Here is a 27,424-nt window from a genome sequence, read left to right as displayed (position 1 = left end):
GTGTCCTAACATGGCTGTGTGCCACTATTGCACTTGTATGAGCATTATGTCAGGTTGTTTGCTGCTAAGTAGATTAGACCATGTGTTGTTTGGACAGATAGTGGTCATTTTCCCCTATTCACTCATGTTGCACCTTCTGGCACTAGACACGCAGACTGTATAGGGACCTACTCTCTTCCAGCTTCCAGCCATGTCACGTGCCAACAGTGTGTGGTATCTTCAGCAGTAGGGTCTTAACACTAACCTATGGTGGGTCATCAAACACTCTGACATAAATCTGTCTTCTTTTGGGAAACCTTGTATGTAGATATATCTCTCTGATGATATCATTGTGGATGATATCTACCTGCTAGTACTGGGAGTTATAGGTCAGCATCCAAGAAGAGAAGGAAGAAAAACATAAGTGATATAAAAGAGATAGAGAGATGAGAGAGAAGAGGGAGAGGGGGAGTGAGAGGGAAAGAGAGAGAGAGAGAGAAAAAAAAACAGAAACAGGAAGAGATAAAGGTCAGTTTTCATTGTACCTGCTCTAGGGCCTGTGAATGCCATGTTCCCTCTAAGGGCCTAGTGAAGGTTCAACCATTTGGTCTCTCTTTTGGGATATAGAGTTTTATGGTACCATTGCTGTTTGGGTCCAGTTTTGTGTCCCCCACCCCCTTCTTTACCCTCCTTACCCTCCCTATTGTCTGGTCCTCGAGTTGCTTGCTAGGTATGTCAGTAACTTGGGTAGATTCAGGTTAGGAGTTGTAGATGGGTAAGAGTATGCGGTGTTTACCTTTCTGTGATTGGATGAGGTCACTGAGAGTGATCTGTTCCAGATTTGACCATTTTTCTTCAAATTTCATTGTGTCATTTTTTGAGGTAGGGTCTCACCTAGAGTGACCTAGACCCAGGCTGACCTGGAATTCTCTATGTAGTCTTACGGTAGCCTTGAACTCACAGTAATCCTTCTAACTCTGCCTCCCTAGTGCTGGGATTAAAGATATGCACCTCCACACCCAGCTCACCAGAACATTTTAAAATGGCTTGATAGATGCACAAGGTGGCAAATGTGTCTGGATGTCATTTGCAGTAGGTAGAGGCCTGGCATTCTCTTTCTCTATTTCTCTCACTTTCTCACAAATAAATAAAATATTTAGAATAGCTTGATATCAATGATATAAAGCATTATATTATTTTGAGTTGTGGCAAAATATACATGACCAAGTTTAATATTTTGATCATTTAAAAAATTTTATTATTGTAAATATTGTTACTTGTGAGTGTGGTGGCACATACCTTTAATCCTAGCACTTGGGAGGCAGAGGAAGGAGGATCACCTTGAGTTCAAGGCCACACTGAGAATATATAGTGAATTCCAGGTCAGCCTGGGCTAGAGGGAGACCCTACCTCACCCTCCCTCAGTAAAAACAAAAAAAAATTAAGTTTATTTGCAAACACAGAGAGAGATAGAAGAGATACAGAGAGAGAGTATAGGTGTGCCAGGGCCTCCCACCACCTCAAGCTAATCCCAGATGTATGTGTCACTTTGTGCATTGGGCTTTACCTGGTTAATGGGGAACTGAATCAGAGTTGTTAGACTTTGCAGGCAAGCGCCTTAACTGCTGAGGCCCCTCAATTTAAAAATTTTATTTATTTGTTTGTTTATTTGAGAGAGAAAGAGAGAGAGAGAAGCAGAGAGAGAATGGGTGCACCAAGGCCTTCTGATACCATAAACAAACTCCACATGCACGTGCCACTTTGTACACCTGGCTTTACATCGGTACTGTGGAATTGAACCCAGGCCACTATGCTTTGCAGGCAAGTGCCTTAACTGCTGAGCCATCTCTTCAGCCCCCAAACTTTAATCCTAACACTCAGGAGGCAGAAGTAGGATTGCCGTGAGGTCAACGGCAGCCTGGGACTACAGACTGAGTTCCTTGAAGGAAGAGAGAGAGAGAGAAAGGAAAGGAGAGGAGAAGGGAGGGGAGGGGAGGGAAGAAGAGAGAGGAGGATAGAAGAGGGGAAGGGAGAGAGGGAGGAAAAAGGAAGGAGAGAAAAGGAAAGGAAAGGGGGAGGGAGGGAGGGAGAAGGGAGGAGAGAAGAAAAGGAAATAAAAAACATATGGTTCTGCAGATAACAACTCTAAGCCCGGCTTGGGCATGTTCCACTATTCTTGGCTAAATAAAAATATTTTAAAAGTTTTATTTTTTTAGTTTTTTTATGTGACTTAATAAGTTTTTAATTAATTCATTTTTTATTGACAACTTCCATGATTGTAAACAATTTACCATGGTAATTCCCTCCCTCCCCCCACTTTCCCTTTTGCAACTCCACTCTCCATCATACCCCTTCCCACTCTTAATCAGTCTCTCTTTTATTTTGAGGCCACCATCTGTTCCTCCTATTATGATTGTCTTGTGCAAGTATTGTCAGGCACTGTGAGGTCATGGATATCTAGGCCATTTTGTGTCTGGAGGAGCACATTGTAAGGAGTACTACCCTTCCTTTGGCTCTTACATTCTTTCTGCCACCTCTTCCGCAATGGACCTTGAGCTTGGAAGGTGTGATTGAGATATTTCAGTGCTGAGCACTCTGTCACTTCTTTTCAGCACGATGATGTTTTCTGAATCATCCCAAGGTCACTGCCATCTGAAAAGGTAGGGTCTCACCTAGAGTGACCTAGACCCAGGCTGACCTGGAATTCTCTATGTAGTCTCTAACCAAAAGTGACAGTAGCATTAATATATGGGTATGATGACTTAACAATTTTTAAAGTTTGGTACCCTCTTTTCCCTTGTCCCTGTCCCCATTCTGTTGTGGATACTCATCAGTGGGTTTGCATAGGGTTGTTGTTTATTCATTGTGGGAACAGCAGTCAGTTATATTTTGAGGGAGGGAATGCCTGTGGGCATGTTGTCTCAACCTGTGGCTCCTACAGTCTTTCCCCCTCTTCCGCAAAAATCCCTGAGCCATTGTTTAGTTCTTTGAGGTAGGGTCTCACTCTAGCCCAGGCTGACCTGGAAGGAGAGATGGCTTACTGGGTAAGGCGCTTGCCTGCAAAGCCAAAGGACCCAGGTTCAATTCTCCAGGACCCACGTAAACCAGATGCACAAGGTGAACATGTGTCTGAGTTCGTTTACAGTGGCTGGAGGCTCTGGTTTGCCCACCCTTTCTCTGTCTGTCTTCTCTCTATCTCTTTCTGCTTGCAAATAAATAAATAAAAATATCTAAAACAATTATAATATCAATGATCTTGCCAGATATAGTTGCTCATATAGTTGCTCACATCTTCAGTCTCAGTACTTGGGAGGCAGAGGTAGCAGGCTCTCCATGAGTTCAAGGCCAACCTGTGACTAGTGAATTTCAGGTCAGCCTGGGTTAGAGTGAGACCCTACCTTGAAAAAACAAAATAAAAAACAAAAAATTTATATAAAATAAAACATCCAGGGCTGGAGAGATGGCGCAACAATTATAGGCGTTTGCTTATAAAGCCTGAGGGCCCAGTTTGATTCTTGGTGCCCACGTAAAGCCCAATGGACTAAGTGACTCATGTGTCTGGAGTAAGTTTGCAGTGACAGGAAGCCTTGGTAGGCCCATACTCACTCTCTCTGTCTGCCTCCTCTTTTCTTCTTGTCTCTCAAATAAATAAATAAGTAAATATTGGTTGGACATGGTGGCGCATGCCTTTAATCCCAGTACTCGGAGGCAGAGGTAGGAGGATTGCCGTGAGTTTGAGGCCACCCTGAGACTACATAGTGAATTTCAGGTCAACCTGGGCTACAGTGAGACCCTACCTTGAAAAAGCAAAAATAAAAAAATAATAAATATAAATAAATAATAAATAATAAAAATAAATATAAATAATAAATAATAAAAATAAATAATAAATAATAAAAATAAAAAAAATAGTAAATATTGGTTGGACATGGTGGCGCATGCCTTTAATCCCAGTACTCGGAGGCAGAAGTAGGAGGATTGCCGTGAGTTTGAGGCCACCCTGAGACTACATAGTGAAATCCAGGTCAGCCTGGCCTACAGCAAAACCCTACGTCGAAAAACCAAAATAAATAAATAAGTAAATAAAAATTAAAGAATTATTTCCACAGAGTTTTTGTTCAACCTGGATATTAATTCGTCAGATATATAGTTGGCAAAGATTTTCTCCCATTCTGTTGGTTGTATTTTTGCTCTATTCACAGTGTTCTTTGATGTACAACATTTTTCTCTCTCTTTTTTAAAATTTTTATTAACATTTTCCACGATTATAAAATATATCCCATAGTAATTCTTTTTTCTTTTCTTTTTTTTTTTTTTTCAAGGTAGGGTCTCTCTCTAGTCCAGGCTAACCTGGAATTCACTCTGTAGTCTCAGGGTGGCCTTGAACTCACTGTGATCCTCTTACCTCTGCCTCCTGAGTGCTGGGATTAAAGGTGTGTGCTACCACGCCTGGCCCATTTTTTCTTTTCTTGAGGCAAGGTCTGTAGTCCAGGCTGACCTGGAACTCACTGTGTAGCCTAGAATGGCCTTGAACTCATGGTGATCCTCCTACCTTAGCCTCCTGAGTGCTAGAATTAAAGACAAGCATCACCATGCCCAGTTAGTTCTTTTTCTTTCAGCCATGTTTTGCTTTTCTCCCACCCCGGGTGGCCTGAAGCTTGTGTTGGGTTATATAGAGGTCATTCACATGTCTGCCTAGCAGTGCTTCACAGATGTTAATGTGTGAGCCTTTTCTTTCCTTTGTTAAATTCATTTCTGAATATTTTATTGTATTTCATTATTTTAGCTAAGTAGCCAGCACTATAGTATTTCTCACAGCCTCTGAGAGCAAGCACCATGATAGCACCAGCAGTTTGTATTAAACGTCTGCCTTGTGCTAGGCATTGTTCTGGAGATTTTTCAGTTTGTCACTAAATATTAAAACATTCCCATCTCATGGATCAGAATTCTGAGAATATTAGGGAAATGTCATGTTTTACTATAGACCACACAGTTAGTAAAAGATAGGACTCTTCCTAATCAAGGTTTTTGTTTTGCCCCCAAAATTCTTACATTTTTCTGTTGTACAGCCTAACCTCTTCTCATCCTTGTCTTATTACAGGATGACATGTACCTGGTGATACGAAAACAGCTCTCTAGCACCACTTCCAAGTTCAAACTTATTGGAATTATTGGTGCAGTCACCATGGCTGGCATCATGGCAGAAGACAGGTACACATGGAAATTCTTACTTCTATGCCTCAATATCAGCTAATCAAGTTGCTGACTTGCAAAATGAAATGCTATATTGTATAGCCTTTTTTTTTTTTTTTTGGTTTTTTGAGGTAGGGTCTCACTCTTGTCGAGACTGACCTGGAATTCACTATGGAGTCTCAGGGTGGCCTCGAACTCACAGCAGTCTTTCTAACTCTGCCTCCTGAGTGCTGGGATTAAAGGCGTGCGCCATCATGCCCGGCTTCATAGCCATTTTGTTTTAATTTGTTCATTATTTATTTATTTATTTGAGAGCAACAGACACAGAGAGAAAGACAGATAGAGCGAGAGAGAGAGAATGGGCGCACCAGGGCCTCCAGCCTCTGCAAACGAACTCCAGACGCGTGCGCCCCCTTGTGCATCTGCATAGCCATTTTTTTAATAGCAGTCATTAAAGTCTCATGATTAAGCATAGAAATTACCTAGAGGTAGTTTGGGAGGTCTTTTTACAAATGGGAATCCTTGTCCTCATAGAATTCATTTTTTTCTGGGACTGCTTTTGACCTAGTCATTGGATAATGCCAGTCTCTGCACTACTGTATTAAACCTGTTTGGAACTTCATGTTTGGTACAAATAAGGTTTTCTTTGTGGACTCTTCTTATCCTCTTTTTTTTCCACTTTAGCCCTGGGACTCACTGTGTAGTCTCATGGTGGCCTTGAACTCATAGTGATCCTCCTACCTCCACTTCCCAAGTTCTGAGATTAAAGGTGTGTGCCACTATGCCCTCATTTCCTCTTTGATGCCCCAGTTGTTGCATGTAAAGAGCCATTAGAGTCTTAAGAGATGGCTCAGTGTGTAAGAGTGCTTGTCATGGAAACATGAAGGCCTGGGTTTGATCCTCAATTTCTGTGAAAAAAGCAGGGCATGGCCACACACACTTGTAACTCCAGTTTTGTGGCTGGTGGAGAAGGAGATCTCTGGAGCTTTCTGGTCAGCCAGTCTGACCAAAAGTGACAGCTGCAGGCAAGTTCAGTAAAAGACTTACTGTAAAGGATACAACATGGAAGAGTGATAAAGGAGGATGTTTGATGTCCTCCTCTCATCTGTGCATGCATGTGCATAGGTGTATACATACACATACATCATATATACATATCACACACACAATGCATGCCCCCCAAAAAGAAGCAGAAGAACCAGATATAGCACTTGGTGAAAATATTGCTTTTGCAAATTTACGTCTCAATTTTGTTCATGTTTCTTGGAAATCATTTGTCAGGAATTCCTAAGACCCTTTGGACCTATCCTTGAAATCAGCATTACTAATCTGAGGAAGAAAAAATAATCTGAAGAGACTGTAGTGTACTGGGTAATAATTTGTTTGCTGAAGCCATATTGCCTGTCTGGAGTCCAATCCTGGCTGTATTTATTTCTAGCTGAATGACCTTAGGCAGGCTACTTTACCTCTCTGTGTAGTCTCACATCTCTGAAATAAATGGTAATATACTCATTAGGACTATCTGGGGGTTAGAACAGTGTCCAGAGCATACTATATATTGAGGAAGTATTTTCTCTTGATGGGCGTGCCCATCCTAATTAGAAGGCCAAGGCAGAAGGATGACTTGAGGCCAGGAGTTCAAGTACAACTTAAGCAACAAAATCAGACCTCATTTCCTCCCCCCCCCCCAAAAAAAATGCTTCCCATATCATTATAATTAGTGTATTCTTTTGAAAAATTTATTTTACTTTTATTTATTTGAGAGAGAGAGAGAGAAAGAGAGAGAGAATGGGCATGCTAGGGCCTCCAGCCACTGCAAATAAACTCCAGACACAAGTGCTGCCTTGTGTATCTGGCTTATGTGTGTCCTAGGGAATCAAACCTGGGTCCTTTGGCTTTGCAAGCAAGTACCTAAATCTCTAAGCCATCTCTTCACCTATAGGGTATTCTTTTTAAATAAATATTATTTATTTACTTGCAATCATAGAGAGAGAGAATATATGTGTGTGAGTATAGGCGTGCCAGAGCCTCCTGCTATTGCAAATGAAGTGCAGATGCATGTTTTCCTTTTTGCATCTGGCTTTACTTAGGTACTGGGGAATTGAACCAGGGTCATCAGACTTTGTAAGCCAGTGCCTTTAAGCAGTGAACCATCTCTCCAGCCCTCCTTTGTTTTTTTTTTAATTATGTGTGTGTTTATATACATACATACATACACACATACACATATATATACACACACACAAACACACATTACATATGGTCAAGACTGAAGAGATGGCTCTGTGGGGACGTGATTTCAGATACCTAGCCCCCATGTGAAATACCAGGCTTGGTGTTGGATGCCTGTAACCCCAGCACTGGGAAGCAGAGACATGAGGATCTTCAGAGCTTGCTGGATAGCTAGACTATATAGATTGGTATACTCTGGGTTCAGTGACAGACCCTGTCTCACTATATAAGGTGGAAAGTGATAGAGGGAGACACCCAACATCAACCTTTGCCCTTTATATGCCGAAAAGGAGAGGGTCTGGGGTGACAGTTCAGTGGATAAAGCACTTGACACACAAGCATGAAGACTGGAATTCAGATTCCCAGCATCCAGGCATATACAGAAGCTCACCTGTAATCCAGTGCAAGCAGGCTAGCTTGACTAGCTAAATTGAGCTAGTGAGCTCTGTGTTCAACTGAGAGACCGTATCTCAGTAAATACAATGAAGAGCAATGGAAGAAGACATTTTATGACAACTTCTGCTCTCCACACACAAATACATATATAAACGTATATGTGTATGTTACACACACACTCATGCTTGCAGAGAGTCCCAGCACTTTAGCAACTGAAGCAGAATGATCAGTTGATCCCAGGAGTTTGACCTAAGCCTAGATAACCTAGTGTGATCTTGTCTCAGGGGAAAAAAAATAAAAGAAAAAAAGTGAGGGATAATTGTTGTAGTTCACCTTTTGTAGGTCAAAATAAATACTCCATTATGCCTCCATGAAGGTATCCCTCAAAGAAGATAATACTGTTAGACCTTTTGCCAGTTCTTATAAAATATTACAAAAATAAAATAACAATTTCTTGATTCTAGAACTGATTCTTCTAATTTGACCCAAGGGAGAGCTGACCTGAGCAACGAACTTTGTACACAGGTAAGTTCAGACGTTTATGAGTGACTAAGGAATTGCGTCCGATTATTATAAGTGAATAACATCTCAAAGGCAGTGGAAAACAACGTAGAACTGGAGAGATGGTTTAGTGGTTAATGTGTTTGTCTGCAAAGCCAAAGGACTCAATTCCCCAGGACCCATGTAAGCCAGATGCATAAGGTGGCACATGTGTCTGGGTTTCCTTTGCAGTGGCCAGAGGTCCTGGCACACCCATTCTCTCTATCTGTCTCTTTTTCTGTCTCAAATAAATAAAATATTTTTGAAAAAGAAAAAAGAAATTCACCTAAGTAGTTTGGGAAAAAGTAATTTTGACTGGGTTTCCTTCTCCATAGTTTTGGTTTACCCTTGCCATAGTGACAGCTGGGATTCTGTTAATTCTCTTCTTCTTCCTAACTTTAAGTGCCATGAGGACAGAAACAGTAACCAAAAGTGGTTGTCTGTGTCAGGATTGCCAAGAAATCCTAAGAGACTGTAGGACAATGAAAGCAGGAGGGCAAGTCATGTTCTTAAGTGGTAAGCACTGTAAATTGCCCATGTTCCATTAAAAAAAAAAAAAATTGCTTCTTCTTACTGTTGGTTTATGGGATGTGTGCTAGGGGTAGAACTCAGGGTCTGCATATGGTAGACAAGCACAACCACTGAGCTGCATCTCTAGCCAGAGTATTGTTTGTGTGTTTTACTTAAAAATGTTTCTTCATAACTTTTTAAAAGAAAAGATGTTGCTAGGTACCCTTCTTCCTGCTGGCATGGAACTCACGTAGATCAGGCTAGCCTCAAACTTGTATCAGGTCTGCCCCTTCTTCCTGAGAGTGCTGGAGTTATAGGCCCATACCTTCACATGTGGCTCACCATGGTGACTCGAAAAGCCCATGCCTACTCTAAAGTGTATACTACTTTCCTTCTGTTTCTTCTTAGCTCTCTCTCTATGCTTATAATTAAATCTGTGTTGAAATCTTTTAAGTTTTTTATTTTATTGTTGACACTTTCATGCATGTATATGTATTTTGATCATATGACCCCCCTCCTTTACCCTTTCGCCACCCTTACTAAACCCTTTCTTTCCAACTAGTCCCCTTTCTACTTTCAGGCTTGTGCTCTCTCTCTTTCTCTCTCTTGTGTGCATGTTACCTACTAAGTTTAATTAAGGTAACTTGCATAATCATGGGTAAGTGGTTATATTTACTGGAGCATGGGAAATTTACCAGTGGCTACACCACTGTAGACCATAATTCCTCTTCCCTCAGAAACCATTAACTGCTAATATAAAAATACAATATATATTATATAATATATAATAATACAACCTCTGGAAGGAGTGATATTAAAACCTTTTCATAAACTAACTTTGCTTCAAACAAGTTTTCCTGCACTCAGCTTTTATGGATTTTATCACTTTTTGTGGCACTTAGAATCTATTGGCTTGGGTTGCATGTATTTCTGTGTCTGCCTGATAGCTCTAACTGAACTGTAAATTCTTAGTGAGAAAGGTGTGCTGTGATTAAAAAGTAGAAAGTTCGGCCATAGGTAGCTCAGTGGTAGAGCACCTTTCTAGCATGCACAGACTGGTTGGAGTGTAGGGGGAAAATAAGTGTATAATGGAGATTTGGATCTAAAGGTAGAAAACAAAGGAACAAAGGTCCTTGACTATTAGATAAGGTGTTTTTAAAATATTTTATTAGCTGGGTTTGGTTGTACATGCCTTTAATCATAGCACTCGGGAGGCAGAGGTAGGAGGATTGCCGTGAGTTTGAGGCCATCCTGAGACTACATAGTGAATTCCAGGTCAGCCTAAGCTGGAGTAAGACCTTACCTCGAAAAATAATATATATATATATATATATATATATATATAATTTATTTATTTGAGAGAGAGGAAGAGGCAGATAGAGAGAAAGAGAGAATGGGCGCACCAGGGCCTCTAGCTACTGCAAATGAGCTCCAAATGCATGCACTCCCTTGTGCATCTGGCTTACATGGGTCCTGGGGAATCAAACCAGGGTCCTTAGGCTTTGCAGGCAAATGCGTTAACTGCTAAGCCATTTCCCCAGCCCCTAGATAAGGTGTTTTTATGTCACACTTTGAGTAGAGGTAGTCCTTAAAGGTTTCTTAGTCCAGACATGATATAACCAAAGCTTTACTTTAAAAAAATTAATCTGGCTATGGTGTCTGATGGCTTTTCATATGTGATGTAATTGGAAAGAGACAGACTGGGCAAGAGGCTTGGGAATACCTCAATTGATAGAGCTTTGCCTGCAAAGTTGGACAGAATTCTTTTTCTTCATCTGTTGCAGGTGACTTCCTTGCTACAGCTGGTTCATTCCTGCAGTGAGCAGTCTCCCTATGCCTCTGCACTTTATTATGATGAATTTGCAAACCTGATCCAGCAAAGAAAGCTGGCTTCAAAAACCTTGGTAAGATCAAATGTGTTTTGTTTGTTTGTCTTCTGTTTTGTTTTTTTTTTTTTCTTTCAAGATAAGATTTCACTCTAGCCCAGGCCAACTTGGAATTCACTATGTAATCTCAGGGTGACCTCAAACTCTCAGCAATCCTGCTACTTCTGCCTCCCAAGTGCTGGTATTAAAGGTGTGCACCACCACAACTGTCTTTAAAGACAGGATCTTACTCTGTATCCCAGCTGACCTGGAACTCACTAGATAGACTAGGCTGGTCTCAAACTTCCTGTAATCCTCCTGCTGCTTCCAACCCAGGGCTGAGATTACAGGCATAAGCCACCATGCTCTGCTCCAAACATCTGCTCTTAAAGCAATAAAACCTGATAGTTACTTGACAATATATTCTTCCTTCCCTCTCTTGCTTTTTTATTTTTTAATTTTTTTTTTAGTTTTTCGAGGTAGGGTCTCACTTTACACCAGGCTGACCTGGAGTTCACTATGTAGTCTCAGGGTGGCCTTGAACTCAAGGTGATCCTCTTACCTCTGCCTTCCGAGTGCTGGGATTAAAGACGTGTGCCACCACACCTGGCTTTTGTTTTTTGTTTTATGAGGTAGGGTTTCACTCTAGCTAGCTCAGGCTGACCTGAGCTCAGGCTAACCTCAAACTCACAGCAATCCTCCTACCTCTTCCTCCCAAGTGCTGGGATTAAAGGTGTGGGCCACCATGCCTGGCTCTTCTGTTGCATTGTGAAAATAAATTATTTTGTCAACTTTCACAAACTGGAAATGGGAAGGCTGTTTTGTTCCACCCTGCCTCAGGGCTCTTCTGCAGCCTCTTTCACGTAATACTTACTAGTTCTAGTACTGATAGTGATTATGAAGGAGGTTGTTAGTGGTATTGATAGATACCATGTATTTGACTGCTCTGTTCTCTGCTAGGCACTGAGCTAAGCACTGTTTGTCCATTTTTCTACTTTCTACTTCACAGTATTGAGGTATATATTATCATTTCTGTTTGTGAAATGGAGAAGCTGCGTCCTAGCGAGGTTAATAATAGAGTTGGGCATGGTGGTATATGCCTTTAATCCCAGCATTTGGGAGGCAGAGTTAGGAGGATTGCTTTGAGTTTGAGGCCAGCCTGAGACTACATAGTGAATTCCAGGTTAGCCTGGGCTAGAGTGAGACCCTACCTCAAAGCAACAACAAAAAAAAAAAAAAAAAAAAGAAAGAAAGAAAAGAAAAAAGAAGGGGAAGGAGGAAGGCCGGCAGGCAGACAATAGTTTATATAGAGACTGCTACACTGTCTTTATGTTTGTTCCCTGAAGGAATGGGTTGGACAGACCATCTTTAATGATTTCCAAGATGCCTTTGTGGTAGACTGCTGTGTTATTCCTAAAATGTGAGTACTGTTTACTGTCTGGTTTGGTTGTACTGGTGGCAGTGTATGTCAGTTTCATCATTACACAAGCTTCACACTACCATTGACCTCAGCCGACTCTGCCCACTACCACAGCTTCTTCCTCACCCAGCCCTAATACCTTGGTTTCTCCAGCCCCAGGATTGCTAAGAGGTTCCCACTTAGTTTTTGTTTGTTTGTTTGAATTGATTTGTTCTAGTGTTTTCCCCTATAGCCTCATTTACCTTTGAGTTGGACATCAGATTTGGGATTTTCTTTGCAGTGATTTTGTGCTTTCTATAAAAGCTCTCTATGGACTTGAAGAATACAATACTCATGATGGGATTGCCATCAACCTCCTGCCGCTATTTTCTCAGGAATTCGCAAAAGATGGGAATCAGATGACTTCACAGGAATCAAAACAAAAGTCAGTAGAGTTTTTCTCTTACTGTGTTAGCTGTGAATGTTCATAAGAATTCCATATTTCCTTCAACTTGTAGAGAATTTGAGTAAAAAGTTTTTCTTGGGCTGGAAAGATGGCTTAATGGTTAAGGCGCTTGCCTTCAAAGCCTAAGAACTCATGTTCGAATCTCTAGGTCCCACATAGCTAGAAGCACAGTGATACAAGTGCATAATGTCACACATGCACACGGGTGTGGGGGGGCAGCGGGGTGCACGCATCTGGAGTTCGCAGGATCTGGAGTTTGTTTGTAGCAGCTAAAGGCCCTGGTGCATCCATTCTCTGTCTCTCTCTGCCTCTTTCTCTCAAAAAAATAAAAATATTCCAGGCATTGGTGGTGCACACCTTTAATCCCAGCACTCAGGAAGCAGAGGTAGGAGGATTGCCGTGAGTTCAAGGCCTCCCTGAGACTACATAGTGATTTCTAGGTCAGCCTGGACTAGAGTGACACCCTTCCTTAAAAAACCAAGCAAACAAAAAAAAGTGAGAGAGAAAAAATAAATACATAAAAGTATTTCTCCCAGGAAAGGCCGTAGTTGTAGGGATTAGAGAGATTGGGACATATTCACTGCTTTTGAGATTTTTGTTGCCTCGTGAGAGTCAACATATACCATGCTAGGATGTTTTCTGATCCTTACTCTTTGCTTTCTCCTGTGAACACCCTTGGCTACCTTTGTCTCTCTTACTCCCTCCTTCTATCTCTGCTTCACATCTATCCCACGAACCCCTTGCCTTCCTGTAATTAGGTCAATATTTGCTTAATATTAATTGAATTTCTTGCTATTTTGTCCTATTTATAAAATTCTGCTACCAGTCTTGGAAAGATGGCTTAGAAGTTAAGTACTTGGCCTGTGAAGCCTAAGGACCCCAGTTTGAGGCTCGATTCCCCAGGTCCCACATTAGCCAGTTACATAAGGGGGTGCATGCATCTGGAGTTTGTTTTCAGTGGCTAGAGGTCCTGGCACACCCATTCTCTATTTGCCTCTTTCTGTCTCTGTCTGTCGCTCTCAAATAAATAAAAATAAACAAAACAATTATGCTACCTATAGATGTGAACTAATAATGTGTATCATATAATGGTTTTCTAAGTGGATTTTTTCCTTTCCAGATCCATGTCTCCATTGTGCTTGGCTTCCCATTTCCGGTTACTGAGACTTTTTGTAGCAAGACAACATAATGGAAACCTGGAAGAGATTGATGGTCTCTTAGGTATAGGATGAAGTTTTCACATCTTTCTTTGTAACCTTTTTGGTAACCGTAGCAAGGGCCAATCTTGTACCTGGTTTATGTGAGAAGGAATTTTCTAACATCATAAAGTAGAATACTAACACTAAGCAGTTTCAGAGGCTGGGTAGGTGGCTTACTGTGAAAGTGCTTGCTGCATAAGTAGGAAGACCTGAATTTGGGGTCCCATGACATACACAGAATGCCAAGTGTGGCAGTGCATACCTGTAGTCCCAGTGGTGGGGCAGTGAAGAGAGGCCAGTCCCCAAAGCATGCTAGCTAGTTTGTTTGGATTCAAAAAGAGACCCTGTCTTAGAAAGTAAGGAGAGCCTGGTGTGGTGGCACACGCCTTTAATCCCAGCACTCGGGAGGCAGACATAGGAGGATTGCCATGAGTTTGAGGTCATCCTGAGACTCCTTAGTGAATTCCAGGTCAGCCTGGGCTAGAGTGAGACCCTACCTCAAAAAACCAAAAAAGAAAAAGAAAAAAAGAAAGTGAGGAGAGTGAATGAGGAAGAGACCTAATGTTGACCTCTAGCCTCAACATGCACACGTACACTTGGACCCACAGATGTATGAACTCACCACATAATACACAAAATAATAACTTAATAATATTAGAAATGGGATTCCAGAGAAGATTAGTAAGTATGGAATCTTGTTATGGTAATAAATTGTTGCTGTAATTCCCTATTGTACTTCTCAGTCATTCTTTCTATAATTGTTGCACAAATTCCTATTTACATTTGCTGACTGCTGTACAAAATGTGGGTGTATTTTTGACTCTAATGAAACCTGACCCTCAAATATGAGTTAAAGGGGCAGCATCCAGATTCATTTTAATTTTTTAATTATTAATTTGAAAGAGAGAGGCAGATGCAGACAGAAGGGTGTGCCAGGGCCTCCAGCCACTGTAAACAAATTCCAGTCACATGTTACATATTGTACATCTGGCTTTACTTTAGTACTGGGGAATTGAACCTGGGTCTTTAGGCTTTGCAGGCAAGAACCTTAACCAATAAGCCATCTCTCCAGCCCCAAATTCACTTTAACTTTTTAAAAAATATTTTATTTTTATTTATTTGACAGAGAGAGAGAGAATGGGCATGCTAGGGCCCCCAGCCTCTGCAAACAAACTCCAGACACGTGTGCCCCCTTATGCATCTGGCTAATGTGGGTCCTGGGGAATTGAACCTGGGTCCTTTGGCTTTGCAGGCAAGCACCTTAACCACTAAGCCATCCCTCGAGCTCCTAATTTTTTATTTTTTTTGTTTTGTTTTTGAGGTAAGATCTCACTCTCCTCAATAGGGTAGCCTTCAAGTCACAGTCATCCTCCTCCCTCTGCCTCCCAATTGCTAGAATTAAAGGATGCACCACCACATCCAGCAACATCCAGATTCTTTTGGCTTGATCTAAAGGGATTTGGAAACATTTGTTCTTCTCTTTCAGATTGTCCTATATTCCTTACTGACCTGGAACCTTTAGAGAAGCTGGAGTCCATGTCAGCTAAAGAGCGTTCTTTCATGTGTTCACTCATATTTTTTACTCTCAACTGGTTTCGAGAGGTGAGTAGAGTTCAGAAATTTGACCTGTTGTTTACAATTCCTCTCGAAGGAAAACAATTTTCTTGGCTCCTATAAAACTCCTTAAGTCTCTACCAAGCACCACTGTCTATGTGCTTATCTGACTGATTATACCTCCTGATGTCATCAATCAGAGTATCTACAACCCCCTTCATGTAGCCCCAGCTTTACCTCCTCCAGACTTCATGTATTCCTACTTCTGCCAAGTAACCTTCTCACCTTCACCACTGTGAAAATCCTTCCCCTCCTAGCACAGGTCTATGCTTACGGCGTGGGTTTGCTGAGATGAATAGGTGGTAGTTTCCTTTCGTTCAGAATGTGTTTGTAATTAACAATAGTAAAGCTAGTGATAATGGCAACTTTTTACTACTGTCTCAGTATCTGTCTCTTGCATTTTATTTCAAAGAATATTTGCATACTTAAATAAGCTCAGTCATCACAATGTTAATTATGATGTGGATAGGACAAGCATTTTCTTTATTTTACACATGTAGAATTTCAAGTAAAGAAAGTTCAAAACTCATTAAAATTTATGGTGTACTCTCTATAATATACTGTGTGCTAAGCCATATTTCCCTACTTGTGCTATTTAATTCGTATGGCAACTATAGTGCCACTTTATAGATTGAAATTAAAACCCCAAAAGGCTATAGACTCAGCCAGCATGGGTGATAAACAGTAGAGCTGGACTTGTTTCATTTAAGTGGTACTATCTAGATATTTTTCCTCACTGCATAACTACTGACAAGTGGAAGCAGGAATGAAAGTTAGATTGCTTGCATTTTGACACAGGAAAAACATCTCTAAAATACAGACTTTGTTAACTTTCTATCAGTATATCAAAATCTCCAAGATGGGGCTAGAGAGTGGGTCAGCAGTTAAAGACTTGCAAAGCCTGATGGTCCAAATTTGATTCCCTAGTACACACATAAATCTAGATGCAAAAAGTGACACATGCATCTGGAGTTTGTTTGCAGCAGTTAGAGGCCCTGTAGCACCCATCTTTTTCTTTCTCCTTGCACATAAATAAGTATTTTTTAAATCCCCAAGATGGCTGGGCATGGTGGCACACACATTTAATCCTAGCATTTGGGAGGCAGTGGTAGGAGAATTGCCATACGTTCAAGGCCACCCTGAGACTACATAGTGAATTCCAGGTCAGCCTGAACTAAAACAATTTGGTTATTTTCTATATTTCTTAAGAGTTTTAGGGGCTGGAGAGATCGCTTAGTGGGTAAGCCACTTGCCTGCAAAGCTAAAGTACAAAGGTTTGATTCCCTACGACCAGATTCAAAAAGTGGTGCATGTGTCTGGAGAAGAAAAAAAGAAAAAGAAAAAGGTTTCAGGAACATTTTATTTGTATAAGTAGTTATTTTTCTTTAAATAAATTAGAAGTTTTGAGGGGTTTCTCTTTCACTTTTACTTTTTTTGGTTTTTCGAGGTAGGGTCTCACTGTAGCTCAGGCTGACCTGGAATTCACTATGTAGTCTCAGGTTGGCCTCGAATTCGCAATGATCCTCCTACCTCTGCCTCCCAAGTGCTGGGATTAAAGGTGTGCGCCACTATGCCCAGCACTTTTACTTTTGTTTTGTTATTTTTTTTTTGTTTTTGTTTTTCAAGGTTGGGTTTCACTCTAGCTCAGGCTGACCTGGAATTCACTATGTAGTTTCAGGGTGGCCTTGAATTCATGGTGATCCTCCTACCTCTGCCTCCCGAGTGTTGGAATTAAAGGTGTGCACTACCACACCTGGCTGTTTTAATATTTTTTGTTTGTCTGTTGAATCAGGGTTTCATGTATCCCAGGCTGGCCACAAGCTCACTGTGTAGTAAAGAATGACCTTGAGCTCTTGATTGGCCTGCCTTCACTTTCCAAGGGCTGTGATTATAGGTATGCACCACCATGCCTGGATTTTATTATATTTTTTAGTTAATGTACAAAATAATGGGTTTCATCATGACATTTTCATATATAAGTATCATTGTAGCTTGTTCCTATTTGCTATTCCCTGCACATGCCACTCTGTCCTTTTTCTTACTGATCCCCTTCCCTAAGTAGTCTCCATTCTGCTTTCATGTCACATATGCATATATGTATTTCTTTAAACCTAAACTTCCTATATGAGAGAAAATGTGATATTTTATCTTCTCCCCCACTACCCTTGCTTGTTTTCCCTTTCTACCCTTTAGACACTGGAATTCATGGCTTTAATCTTTTTCATTTTATTTGTGAGGGGAGAGAGAGTGAGTGAGTATGGGTGTGCTAGGGCCTCTTGCCACTGCAAATGAACGTCAGATGCATACTCCACTTTTGTGCGTCTGGCTTTATTGAGGGTACTGGGGAGTTGAACCCCAGGCTGATAGGCTTGCAGGCAAATGCTTTTAATTGCTGAGCCAGCACCCCAGTCCAGGGATCAAGGTTTTAACACATGAAACTTGCAGGACATTCAAGATCCAGTCAAGATCCAAACTTTGGCTGGAGAAATTGCTCAGTGGTTAAGGCACCTGCCTGCAGAGCCTAACGACTAGAGTTCACTTCTCCAGTACTTATGTAAAGCTGGATGCAGAAAGTGGTTCCTTCAAATGGAGTCCATTTCTAGCAGTTGTAGGCCCTGGCTCACTCTCGTGTTCTCTCTCTCTCTCCCTCTCTCTTTCCCTCTCCCCCCCACCCCCCTGCTTGATGACTCAGAAAGCACCATGAGATGACCAGTAATTCACTATGTAGTCTCAGGGTGGCCTCAAACTCATGGCAATCCTCCTACCTCTGCCTCCCAAGTTCTGAGATTAAAGATGCCCACCACCACGCCCCGCTTATGAAAAATTTTTTTAAAAAGAAAATTTAGGGCAGAAGAGATTGCTTAATGGTTAAGGTGCATGCCTACAAAGCCTAAGGACCCAGCTTCGATTCTTCAGATCCCATATAAGCCAGATGCAGTTGGTGATGCATGTGTTTGGAGTTTGTTTGCAGTGGCTAGAGGCCCTGGCACACCCATTCTCTCTCATAAATAAATAAATTCAAAAGTAAATCTTAAAAAGAAGATTTAACTTATGCTTTTCAGGTTGTGAGTGCCTTCTGCCAGCAAACGTCACCTGAGATGAAAGGGAAGGTTCTCACACGATTAAAAAATATAGTAGAACTTCAGGAAATCCTCAAGAAGTACTTAGCAGGTAAGGGAGTCTCATACTGGAAGCCTTACTAGGCCAATGGTAAGGAGATAATGACCTTAGCTTTTAAGCCTGGCTCCGTAATAGCAGTCCCCTACACTCATGTAAAGGAAGAGGTTTATGATGAACAGAGATTTTGAATAAGTACATCCATTTTGCTTCTATATTTACCACCAAAATATCTTACTGCTTAAGAAAATAAAGAATATCTTAACTTTTTATAAAATGATATTTTGGCTGCTATCAAATTACTTTGCTAGTTTGGATGTTAAACTTCCAGGGACCTTTGTTTTCATGAACTGGGGATAAAGATGAAGTCCTCTACATACCTTCTGTATGTAACCATTAAATTAATTCGTTGACTGGTTTTTGATGTTTGAGCCAGGAGCTCAAAGTGTTACCTTGAGGGGCTAGAGAGATGAGTTAGCTGTTAAGGCGCTTGCTTGTGAAACCTAAGGACTCAGGTTCAGTTCCTCAGTACCCACATAAGCCAGATAGTGGTACATGTGCCTTTGCAGTTGCTGGAGACACTGACATACCCATTCTCTTTCTGTCTGCCTCCTTTTTCTCTGTCTTTCTTCCAAATAAATGTTTTTTAAGAAGTTACCTTGATTTTCTGGGTGAAAATAAGGTTCCTCTCTCAGGCTCTCATTTATCATTTATTAGATAAAACATCTCATCTATCATTAGGTGTTGCAGTCTGGTTCGCATTGCTGGTAGAAATCACCCAACAAGAGTAGCTTCTGGACACTGTGAGGTGTAAGTTATTTACTGGAAGACAGCTTTAGAATGGAAGAGGTGTTCTTGGTGGAGACAAATACTGTTCTGTATAAGGTAGCCACTTCACAGATACTCTGACCTGTTTCTTTAGGCCTTAGAAATATTTCAAAATGATATTTTGCTGAGAGTTTTGAATTATCTAAAGAAGTAGATTCACAAAATTTACATCTAAAGTATGCTGGAAGATCTAAAAATACGTTTTTTTTTTCTTTTAAGAGCAACAATTTCTGAATTTATTGTAAGTCCATAATGTAATCTTTGTAAGTTTTTCTCAAAAGATATGTTTTACTGTAACCTGTCACCGATGTAAGTTGATTTTGGTAAACTAAGTGCTTTTACATTTGAAGTCGACGTCATAAAGCCTGTGAGTGGTCCTCAATGTTGTCGACTCTCAGGCAGCTACTAGAATAGGTTACGCTGACCAGACAGGCCGCAAGGACGGACAGACTGCACTCACAGTACCTCTGCCACCAGGGTCACGTAGAGATGACCGCGGGAATCCGTGTTTGCTGTAAAACTGCTCAGTACTGCAAAGCTTCTGTGGTTCTGTGTTTAACTCTCAAACTTACAGAATACAGTAAAGTCAAAAAAAAAAAAAAAAAAAGAGTAGCTTCTGGGAAAAAGAGATTTATTTTGGCTTACAGGCTCGAGGGGAAGCTTCACGCTGGCAGGGGTAAACGATGGCATGAGCAGAGGGTGGACACCACCACCTGGCCAACATAAGGTGGACCACAGCAACAGGAGGGTGTGCCAAACACTGGCATGGGGAAACTGGCTATAAAGCCCATAAGCCTGCCCCCAACAATACACTCCCTCCAGGAGGTGTTAATTCCCAAATCTCCATCAGCTGGGAACCTAGCATTCAGAACACCTACGTTTATGGGGGACACCTGAATCAAACCACCACATTAGGTAAACAAATTGCTATGTGATCATGTGTTTATATTATAATTGAAGTTTATTTTTAGTCTCGTATCAATTGATTTATATTGTTTTATATTAATTGCTTATAATTTATCATAATGTGATATTCTTTTAACTTCTCTAATCATTTTGCTATGCCAAAATGATGTCTGATGACTGGACTATATTTAATAAACATTCACTGCTGCAGTTGGTAATTTTGGAAAATGGTTTTTAGTCAGTTGAATGGTTGCCGTCCCTATGTAATGGTGATCATAGTATACATAGAGTCTGTCTGCTCTCTGTTTCAGTCACCCCAGACTATATTCCTCCTCTTGCAAACTTTGACTTGGAAAATTTAGATGTAATACCTCATAGCACTTCTGCTTCAGCAAAAAATAGAAGCAAAGGAAAAATAGGTATGTTGTATGTTTGTTTTTATTTTTCCCCGAGGTAGGGTCTCACTCTAGCTCAGGCTGACCTGGAATTCACTATGTAGTCTCAGGGTGGCCTCGAACTCACAATAGTCCTCCTACCTCTGCCTCCCAAGTGCTAGGATTAAAGGCATGTGCCACCATGCCCCGGTGAGTATGTTCCTTATTGTTGCAGCCCGGTTCACATTGCTGGTAGAAATCACCCAACCAAGAGTAGCTTCTGGGAAAAAGAAGTTTATTTTGGCTTACAGGCTCTAGGGGAAGCTCCATGGTGGCAGGAGAAAAGGATGGCATGAGCAGAGGGTGGACATCACCCCTTGGTCAACATAAGGTGGACAATAGCAACAGGAGAGTGTGCCAAACACTGGCATGGGAAAACTGGCTATAACACCATAAGCCCACCCCCAACAATACACTCCCTCCAGAAGGCATTAATTCCCAAATATCCATCAGCTGGGAACCTAGCATTCAGAACACTTAAGTTTATGGGGGAAACCTGAATCAAACCACCACACTTATCTTGTGTCCCTGTGTGATCCATGTTGAACTAACAGGTTATATGTATCAAGGCATCAGTAATTGGAAAGATTATATTATTAAACCCTTCTCTCTCTCTCTCTTTTTTTGTTTTTTGTGTTTTGTGTTTTGTTTTTCAAGGTAGAGTCTCTAGCCCAAGCTAACCTTGAATTCTCTCTTGATCTAGGCTGGCCTCAAACTCACAGTGATTCTCCTACTTTTCTGCCTCCCAAGTGCTGGCATTAAAGGCATGCATCACCATGCCTGGTTGAACCCTTTCTTTAGGTGGCTTTTAAGTGTTGCATAATTTTGGTAATAAATTCCTGAGGGTAGTGATATTTGGCAAAATATACTCAATTGATTACTTGAGTTTTCTCTTTTTGTAATATAAGGTGGATGGAAACGGAAAGCAGATGGCAACAAAGTATCCTCCCCTGACACACATTCTACCGAGGAAAACACAGAATGTGACACTGTGTCATCTGGTAGAAGCCATCAAGACAAGGTATTGGAATGAAGAATATGTGACAAAATAAATAAATAAACATAAAAAACCTGGTAAAAAATAATTTAACTTAAATGCTCAGTGCAGTCAGTCATACTTTCCTAGTGGTCTCCTGTCTTGTACCATTCAGAGTAAGCTTCCTGTATTTGTGAAATTATCTGGGCCTTATGGATCTTAGTTATTTCTGTTGTCAGCTGCCATTTCTGTGTTTATTTATATTTCTCTGAAAGCTTATGGTAGTAATAATGCCTGTATTTAATACAGTATACAATGAAAACCCAGAGAACATATGCAACTTACTTGCTCAAAGACACACAGTGGTTGAGCTAAGATCTGAAAGCAGATCTTCTTGGTCTGTGAACTAATACGTTTCTATTCCATCCAGTGACTCCTTGATTTGCCTGATAGTTCATCCCTAAGTAGAAACCAACCAAAGCTGTGAATGTTGGCTTATATTGTCTTATTAAATTATGTGCAAATCTTTAGGGATTTTAGTGAAAGAAAAGTAGTGAGGTAGTAAAATTGAAACTTTTTACTGAACATGAGTATATATCTGGACTTTGGAATATTTATTAAAACTTAGATTAATATATAACACTTACTATTCCTTTGGTTGCTGCTATTTTTCTTCCAGGAGTTCACCGGGAAGGAAGGGAAGACATTAGTGTCCCTGCAGAAGTATCATGCATTTTTCCGAGAGCTGGACATTGAGGTCTTCTCTATTTTACATTGTGGACTGGTTACCAAGTTCATCTTAGATACTGAAATGCACACTAAAGTAAGTGACATCTTTAAGTGCCTGGAATCTTAAAACTTAACCTTTGGGTTAGAGTGAGACCCTAGCTCAAAACAAAACAAAAAAAAAAACTTGCAGAAAGTTCTCTGGTCTGTTCTTATTTCAAGCAAATTCCTTCAACCACAAGCCATTTCTCCAACCCTCTGTTCTTTGTTCAAAAAGAACACTGAGAAGTTGAAAGAAGTTGGAAATTGTAGAGCATTTGCCTACCATGTGTGAGGCCATGCATGAAAGGGTAGGGTTACAAGGAGGAGACAAGAGGGAGAAAGGGTGGGGAGGAGCAGAGAGAGAGAAAAGTAATTTCTTACTTCAAAGGCCTAAATATGTGAGGATAATGATGAGTACTCATTGTCATCCTCCTAATATTATAAGTTTCAAGTTTATTTTCAGTATGTTAGAATCTATATACTACCGTGAATGACCCTTGACTTTATAATAGAAGCTATTTGGTGTGTGGTTTTTTTTTTTTTTTAATAGTAGAACATTATTCTGGTTTGTAGAAGTCAGTGTACTTTCACTTTTTTATGTTATGTGTTAGACAGTGAACACACTTTCAAAGGCACACGCGTCTAGTCCCAGCACTCAGGAGGTAGAGGTAGGAAAATGACTGTGTACTTGAGGCTACCTTGGGACTACCAGATTGAGTTCCAGGTCAGCCTGGAATAGAGTGAGACCCTACTTTGAAAAAAATATTTTGAAATAGCATGGATTTTACCTAATAATTACAAGAATATAGGTAACTTCAGAATAGAGTCAGTACTTTTAAAAATCTGTCTACATCTTCTTGCCCATGGAAGATTCTCCATAAATGTGTACTGAGTGAACAGTTAAAAAGGAGATGATTGGGCTGGAGAGGTGGCTTAGCAGTTAAGTGCTTGCCTGTGAAGCCTAAGGACCCCAGTTCAAGGATTGATTCCCCAGGTCCCACATTAGCCAGATGCACAAGGGGGCTCATGCATCTGGAGTTCTCTCTCTCTCTCTCTCTCTTTCTCTCTCTCTCTCTCTCTCTCTAGCTCTATCTCTCTCTCTGCCTTTTTCTCTCTGTCGCTCTCAAATAAATAAATAAAAATAAACAACAAAATAAAAATAAAATGAGATGATTGAAGGCTGGAAGATGACTTAGTGCTTTAAGGTGTTTGCCTACGAAGCCTAAGGACCCAGGTTTATTCTCCAGGTCCCACATAAGCCAGAGGCACATGCATCTGGAGTTAGTTTGCAGTGGCCAGAGGCCCTGGCACACCCATTCTCACTCTCTTTTTCTCTCCCCCACCCCTTTCTCTGTCTTAATAAAGATAAGTTTTTTTTTTTAATCAAACAAATAAGTTTTATTGGCATCTAAAAACAAAATTTACCAACAAAAAAATTGTAATGAGGTGATTTTATTCTATTTCTGGCAATTTAATATTAAAATATTGCCCATAGTGAATTAGTAGTTGTACCAGTATGGGAAAGAAATATGAAAGATCAAGTTGTATTGAATTCATGTTTTTAAAATTTTTTATTTATTTATTTATTTTGGTTTTTCAAGGCAGGGTCTCACTCTCTAGCTCAGGCTGACCTGGAATTCACTATATATTCTCAGGGTAGCCTTGATATGGTCATCTTCCTACCTCTGCCTCCCAAGTGCTGGGATTAAAGGCCACCACTCCCAGCCTTTACCTTTTTTTTGTTTATTTTTTTAATGTGTTTATTTATTTGGTTTTTCAAGGTAGAGTCTTGCTCTAGCCCAGGCTGACCTGGAATTCACTAGTAGTCTCAGGGCAGCCTTGAACTCATGACAATCCTCCTATATCTGCCTCCCAAGTGCTGGTATTAGTATTATTTATTTATGTATGTAAGAGAGAAGATGAGTCAGGGAGAGAGAAAAAGAGACTATGGATGTGCACCAGAGCTTCCCGCCACTGCTAACAAACTCTAGAAGCATGTGCCGCTTTGTGTATCTAGTTCTACGTGGGTACTGGGGAATCAAACCTGGTTAGTCAGACTTTACAAGCAAACATTTTTATTTTTTTTTAATAATTTTTTGTTGACAATTTCCATACTTATAAACAATATCCCATGGTAATGCTCTCCCTCTCCCCCTACTTTCCCCTTTGAAACTCCACTCTCCATCATATCCCTTCCTCCTCTCAATCAGCCTCTCTTTTATTTTGATCTTTCCTTCCTATCATGATGGTTTTGTGTAAGTAGTACCAGGCACTGTGAGGTCATGGATATCCAGGCCATTTTGTGTCTGGAGGAGCATGTTGTAAGGAGCACTTTTAATCAATGAGCATCACTCTAGCATTTTGTTTTGTTTTGTTTTGTTTTGTTTTGTTTTGTTTTGTTTTGTTTGTTTGTTTTGTTAATCTAAGCTGGCCTTAGATTTTCCACTGTAGGTAAGGATGACCTTTTGATTTTTCTGTCTCCATTTCCCACGTACTGGGATTACACATCTGGCTTTAAATTAATCTTTTTTGTTGTTGTTAAAATATTTATTTCGAGCCAGGCATGGTGGCACATGCCTTTAATCCTAGCACTCGGGAGCCAGAGGTAGGAGGATCACTGTGAGTTGAGGTCACTCTGAGACTACATAGTGAATTCCTGGGTCAGCCTGGACTAGAGTGAAACCCTACTTCAAAAAACCAAAAAAAAAAAAAAAAAAAAAAAAAAAAAATTGTTCTTTATTTGAGAGAGAGAAAGGGGCAGATGAAGAGAGAGAGAGTCGGTATACCGGAGCCTCTAGGCACTGCAAATGAATTCCAAATGCATGCACCACCTTCTGCATCTGACTTTATGTGAGTACTGGGGAACTGAACTCCAGTCCTTAGGCTTTGAAGGCAAGCACATTAGCCACTGAGCCATCTCCAGTTCTTGTTAAAATACTTTATTTATGAGCTAGGCATGGTAGCACATGCCTTTAATCCCAGCACTTGGGAGGCAGGAGGATCACTGTGTGTTCAAGGCCACTATGAGACTACATAGTGAATTCCAGGTCAGCCTGTGCTAGTGCACGACCTTACCTTTAAGAAAAAAAAAAAAGTAGCTGAGCGTGGTGTACCCTCCTTTAATCCCAATACTCAGGAAATAGAGAGGAGGATTGCTGGGAGTTTGACGCCACCCTGGAACTAGAGTAAGCTCTAGGTCAGCTAGAGTGACCTAGAAAAGGCAAAAAATATGTATATAGTAATATGTATTTCTTTTAATATTTTATTTATTTATTTGAGAGAGAGTGGTCATGCCAGTGTCTCTAGAAATTGCAAATGAACTCCAAATGCATATGCTACCTTGTTCATCTAGCTTTATATGGGTATTGGGAAATCTAACCCGGATCCTTAGGCTGTGCAGGCAAGTGTCTGAACCTCTGAGCCATCTCTAGCCCATGTGTGTGTGTGTGTATTTAAACATTTTTTATTGACAACTTCCATAATTACTGAAAATAAACCATGATAATTCCCTCACTTTCACAAATCAGCTCTCCATCATCTCCCCTCCATCTCTCAATTAGTCTCTGTTTTATTTTGATATCATCATCTTTTCCTCCTATTATGAGGGTTTTGCAAAGGTAGTTCTAGAAACTGCAAGGTCATGCATATCAATGTCAATTTGTGTCTGAAAGATTGCATTATAAGCAGTCCTACCTTTCCTTTGGCTCTTAAATTCTTTCTGCCACCTTTCCCACAATGGACCCTGAGCCTTGGAAGGTGTGATACAGATGTTTCATTGCTGAGTATTCTCTGTAACTTCTTCTCAGCACAGTGGTGCCTTTTCAGTCATCCCAGTGGTCACCGCTTTCTTAAAAGAGAAGCTTCTCTAATCAAAAATGAGAGTAGCATTAATATATAGGTATGAAAAGTACTTACAAGGGCAGTTTGGTGAGCATAATATATTACATTTAAGCAGGCAAGAGCAGGTGTTACACTCCTAAGGCTCATGACCTCCCCATAGTCTTTTTCTTTTATTTTTTATTTTTATTTTAGAAAGAGTATAACACAGAGATTGGCATGCAAGGGCCTCAGTCACTGCAAATGAACTCCAGACACTTGTGCCACCTAGTAAAAATGTGGTACCTTGCGCTTGTCTCACCTTTTGTGTGTCTGACTTATGTGGGATCTGGAGACTCAAACATGGGTCCTTGTGATTTGTAGGAAAGGGCCTTAACTGCTAAGCCATCTCTCCAGCACCCCCCCCCCATATTCTTTTTCTTAGGTTTTCAGTGCCAGGCATGTATTCTCTCCCACTGAGCGGGCCTCTAATCCAAGTAGACAGCAATTGGTTTCTCCTATAACAGACATGCCACTATTGCACCCATTTGGTCGTTTGGCCTGTTTGGCCAAACTTAAGGCTTGCAAAATCCACTGTTTTCACTGCTGCTAACTTCTGTCTCCCGTAGGGCTGCATGTAGCATAGCTTTTTCCTGCTTTCTGTCAGCTGGTATAGAAGGAGGAGGTTTTCAGTCAGGCTCCAACTTGATTTCTCAATGACCTTGCAGCCAAAGCATGTAGAATATTCAGCAGTGGGGTCTTACCATATTTTTGGTGGGAAACCAAGAGCCTTGGAAACAACCTGTAATGTTTTGGGGGCATCAGGGATCTTCCTGGCCAATAACTTACTGGGGGGTATTTCATTCCTGGCAGTAAAAGTTTTTAGTAACAGTCTATGGCTTCTAGGTGTTTATTCATAGCATCTTGAATTTTTGTTGTTGTTGCTATCTTTTTTTTTTTTTTAATGGAACGCTTCACAAATATGCATGTCATCCTTGCGCAGGGACCATGCTAATCTTCTCTGTATTGTCCCAATTTTAGTATATGTGCTGCCAAAGCGAGCACTTGTTGCTGTCTTTTGATGTAGGGTCTCACTGTAGCTCAGGCTGACCTGGAATTCACCATGTAGTCAAAGGGTGGTGGCCTTGAACTCACAGCAATCCTCCTACCTCTCTTCCTCTGGAGT

General features: G+C 40.7%; 1 protein-coding gene and 1 non-coding gene across 2 annotated transcripts in view; one reads left to right on the top strand and one right to left on the bottom strand.

Moving 5' to 3' along the window:
* Positions 1–27,424, top strand: part of Fancd2 (FA complementation group D2) — a 174,658-nt gene that overhangs the window by 70,945 nt on the left and 76,289 nt on the right. Inside the window, exons 19-29 of the mRNA XM_045133802.1 lie at positions 5,081–5,190; positions 8,265–8,325; positions 10,635–10,754; positions 12,062–12,135; positions 12,416–12,559; positions 13,701–13,801; positions 15,266–15,381; positions 18,456–18,564; positions 20,556–20,663; positions 21,587–21,699; positions 22,334–22,477. Of these exons, the coding sequence (XP_044989737.1) occupies positions 5,081–5,190; positions 8,265–8,325; positions 10,635–10,754; positions 12,062–12,135; positions 12,416–12,559; positions 13,701–13,801; positions 15,266–15,381; positions 18,456–18,564; positions 20,556–20,663; positions 21,587–21,699; positions 22,334–22,477 (1,200 nt within the window). The remainder of the gene's footprint in view (positions 1–5,080; positions 5,191–8,264; positions 8,326–10,634; positions 10,755–12,061; positions 12,136–12,415; positions 12,560–13,700; positions 13,802–15,265; positions 15,382–18,455; positions 18,565–20,555; positions 20,664–21,586; positions 21,700–22,333; positions 22,478–27,424) is intronic.
* Positions 27,197–27,303, bottom strand: LOC123454887. Its single transcript, XR_006633543.1, has one exon. It is a non-coding gene; the product is annotated as a U6 spliceosomal RNA (small nuclear RNA).

This window comes from Jaculus jaculus, chromosome 14 (genome assembly GCF_020740685.1).
Source record: "Jaculus jaculus isolate mJacJac1 chromosome 14, mJacJac1.mat.Y.cur, whole genome shotgun sequence".
Taxonomy (NCBI): Eukaryota; Metazoa; Chordata; class Mammalia; order Rodentia; family Dipodidae; genus Jaculus; species Jaculus jaculus.
The sequence above is the reverse complement of the archived record's forward strand: the minus strand, read 5'-3'. Positions and strand labels throughout refer to the sequence as shown.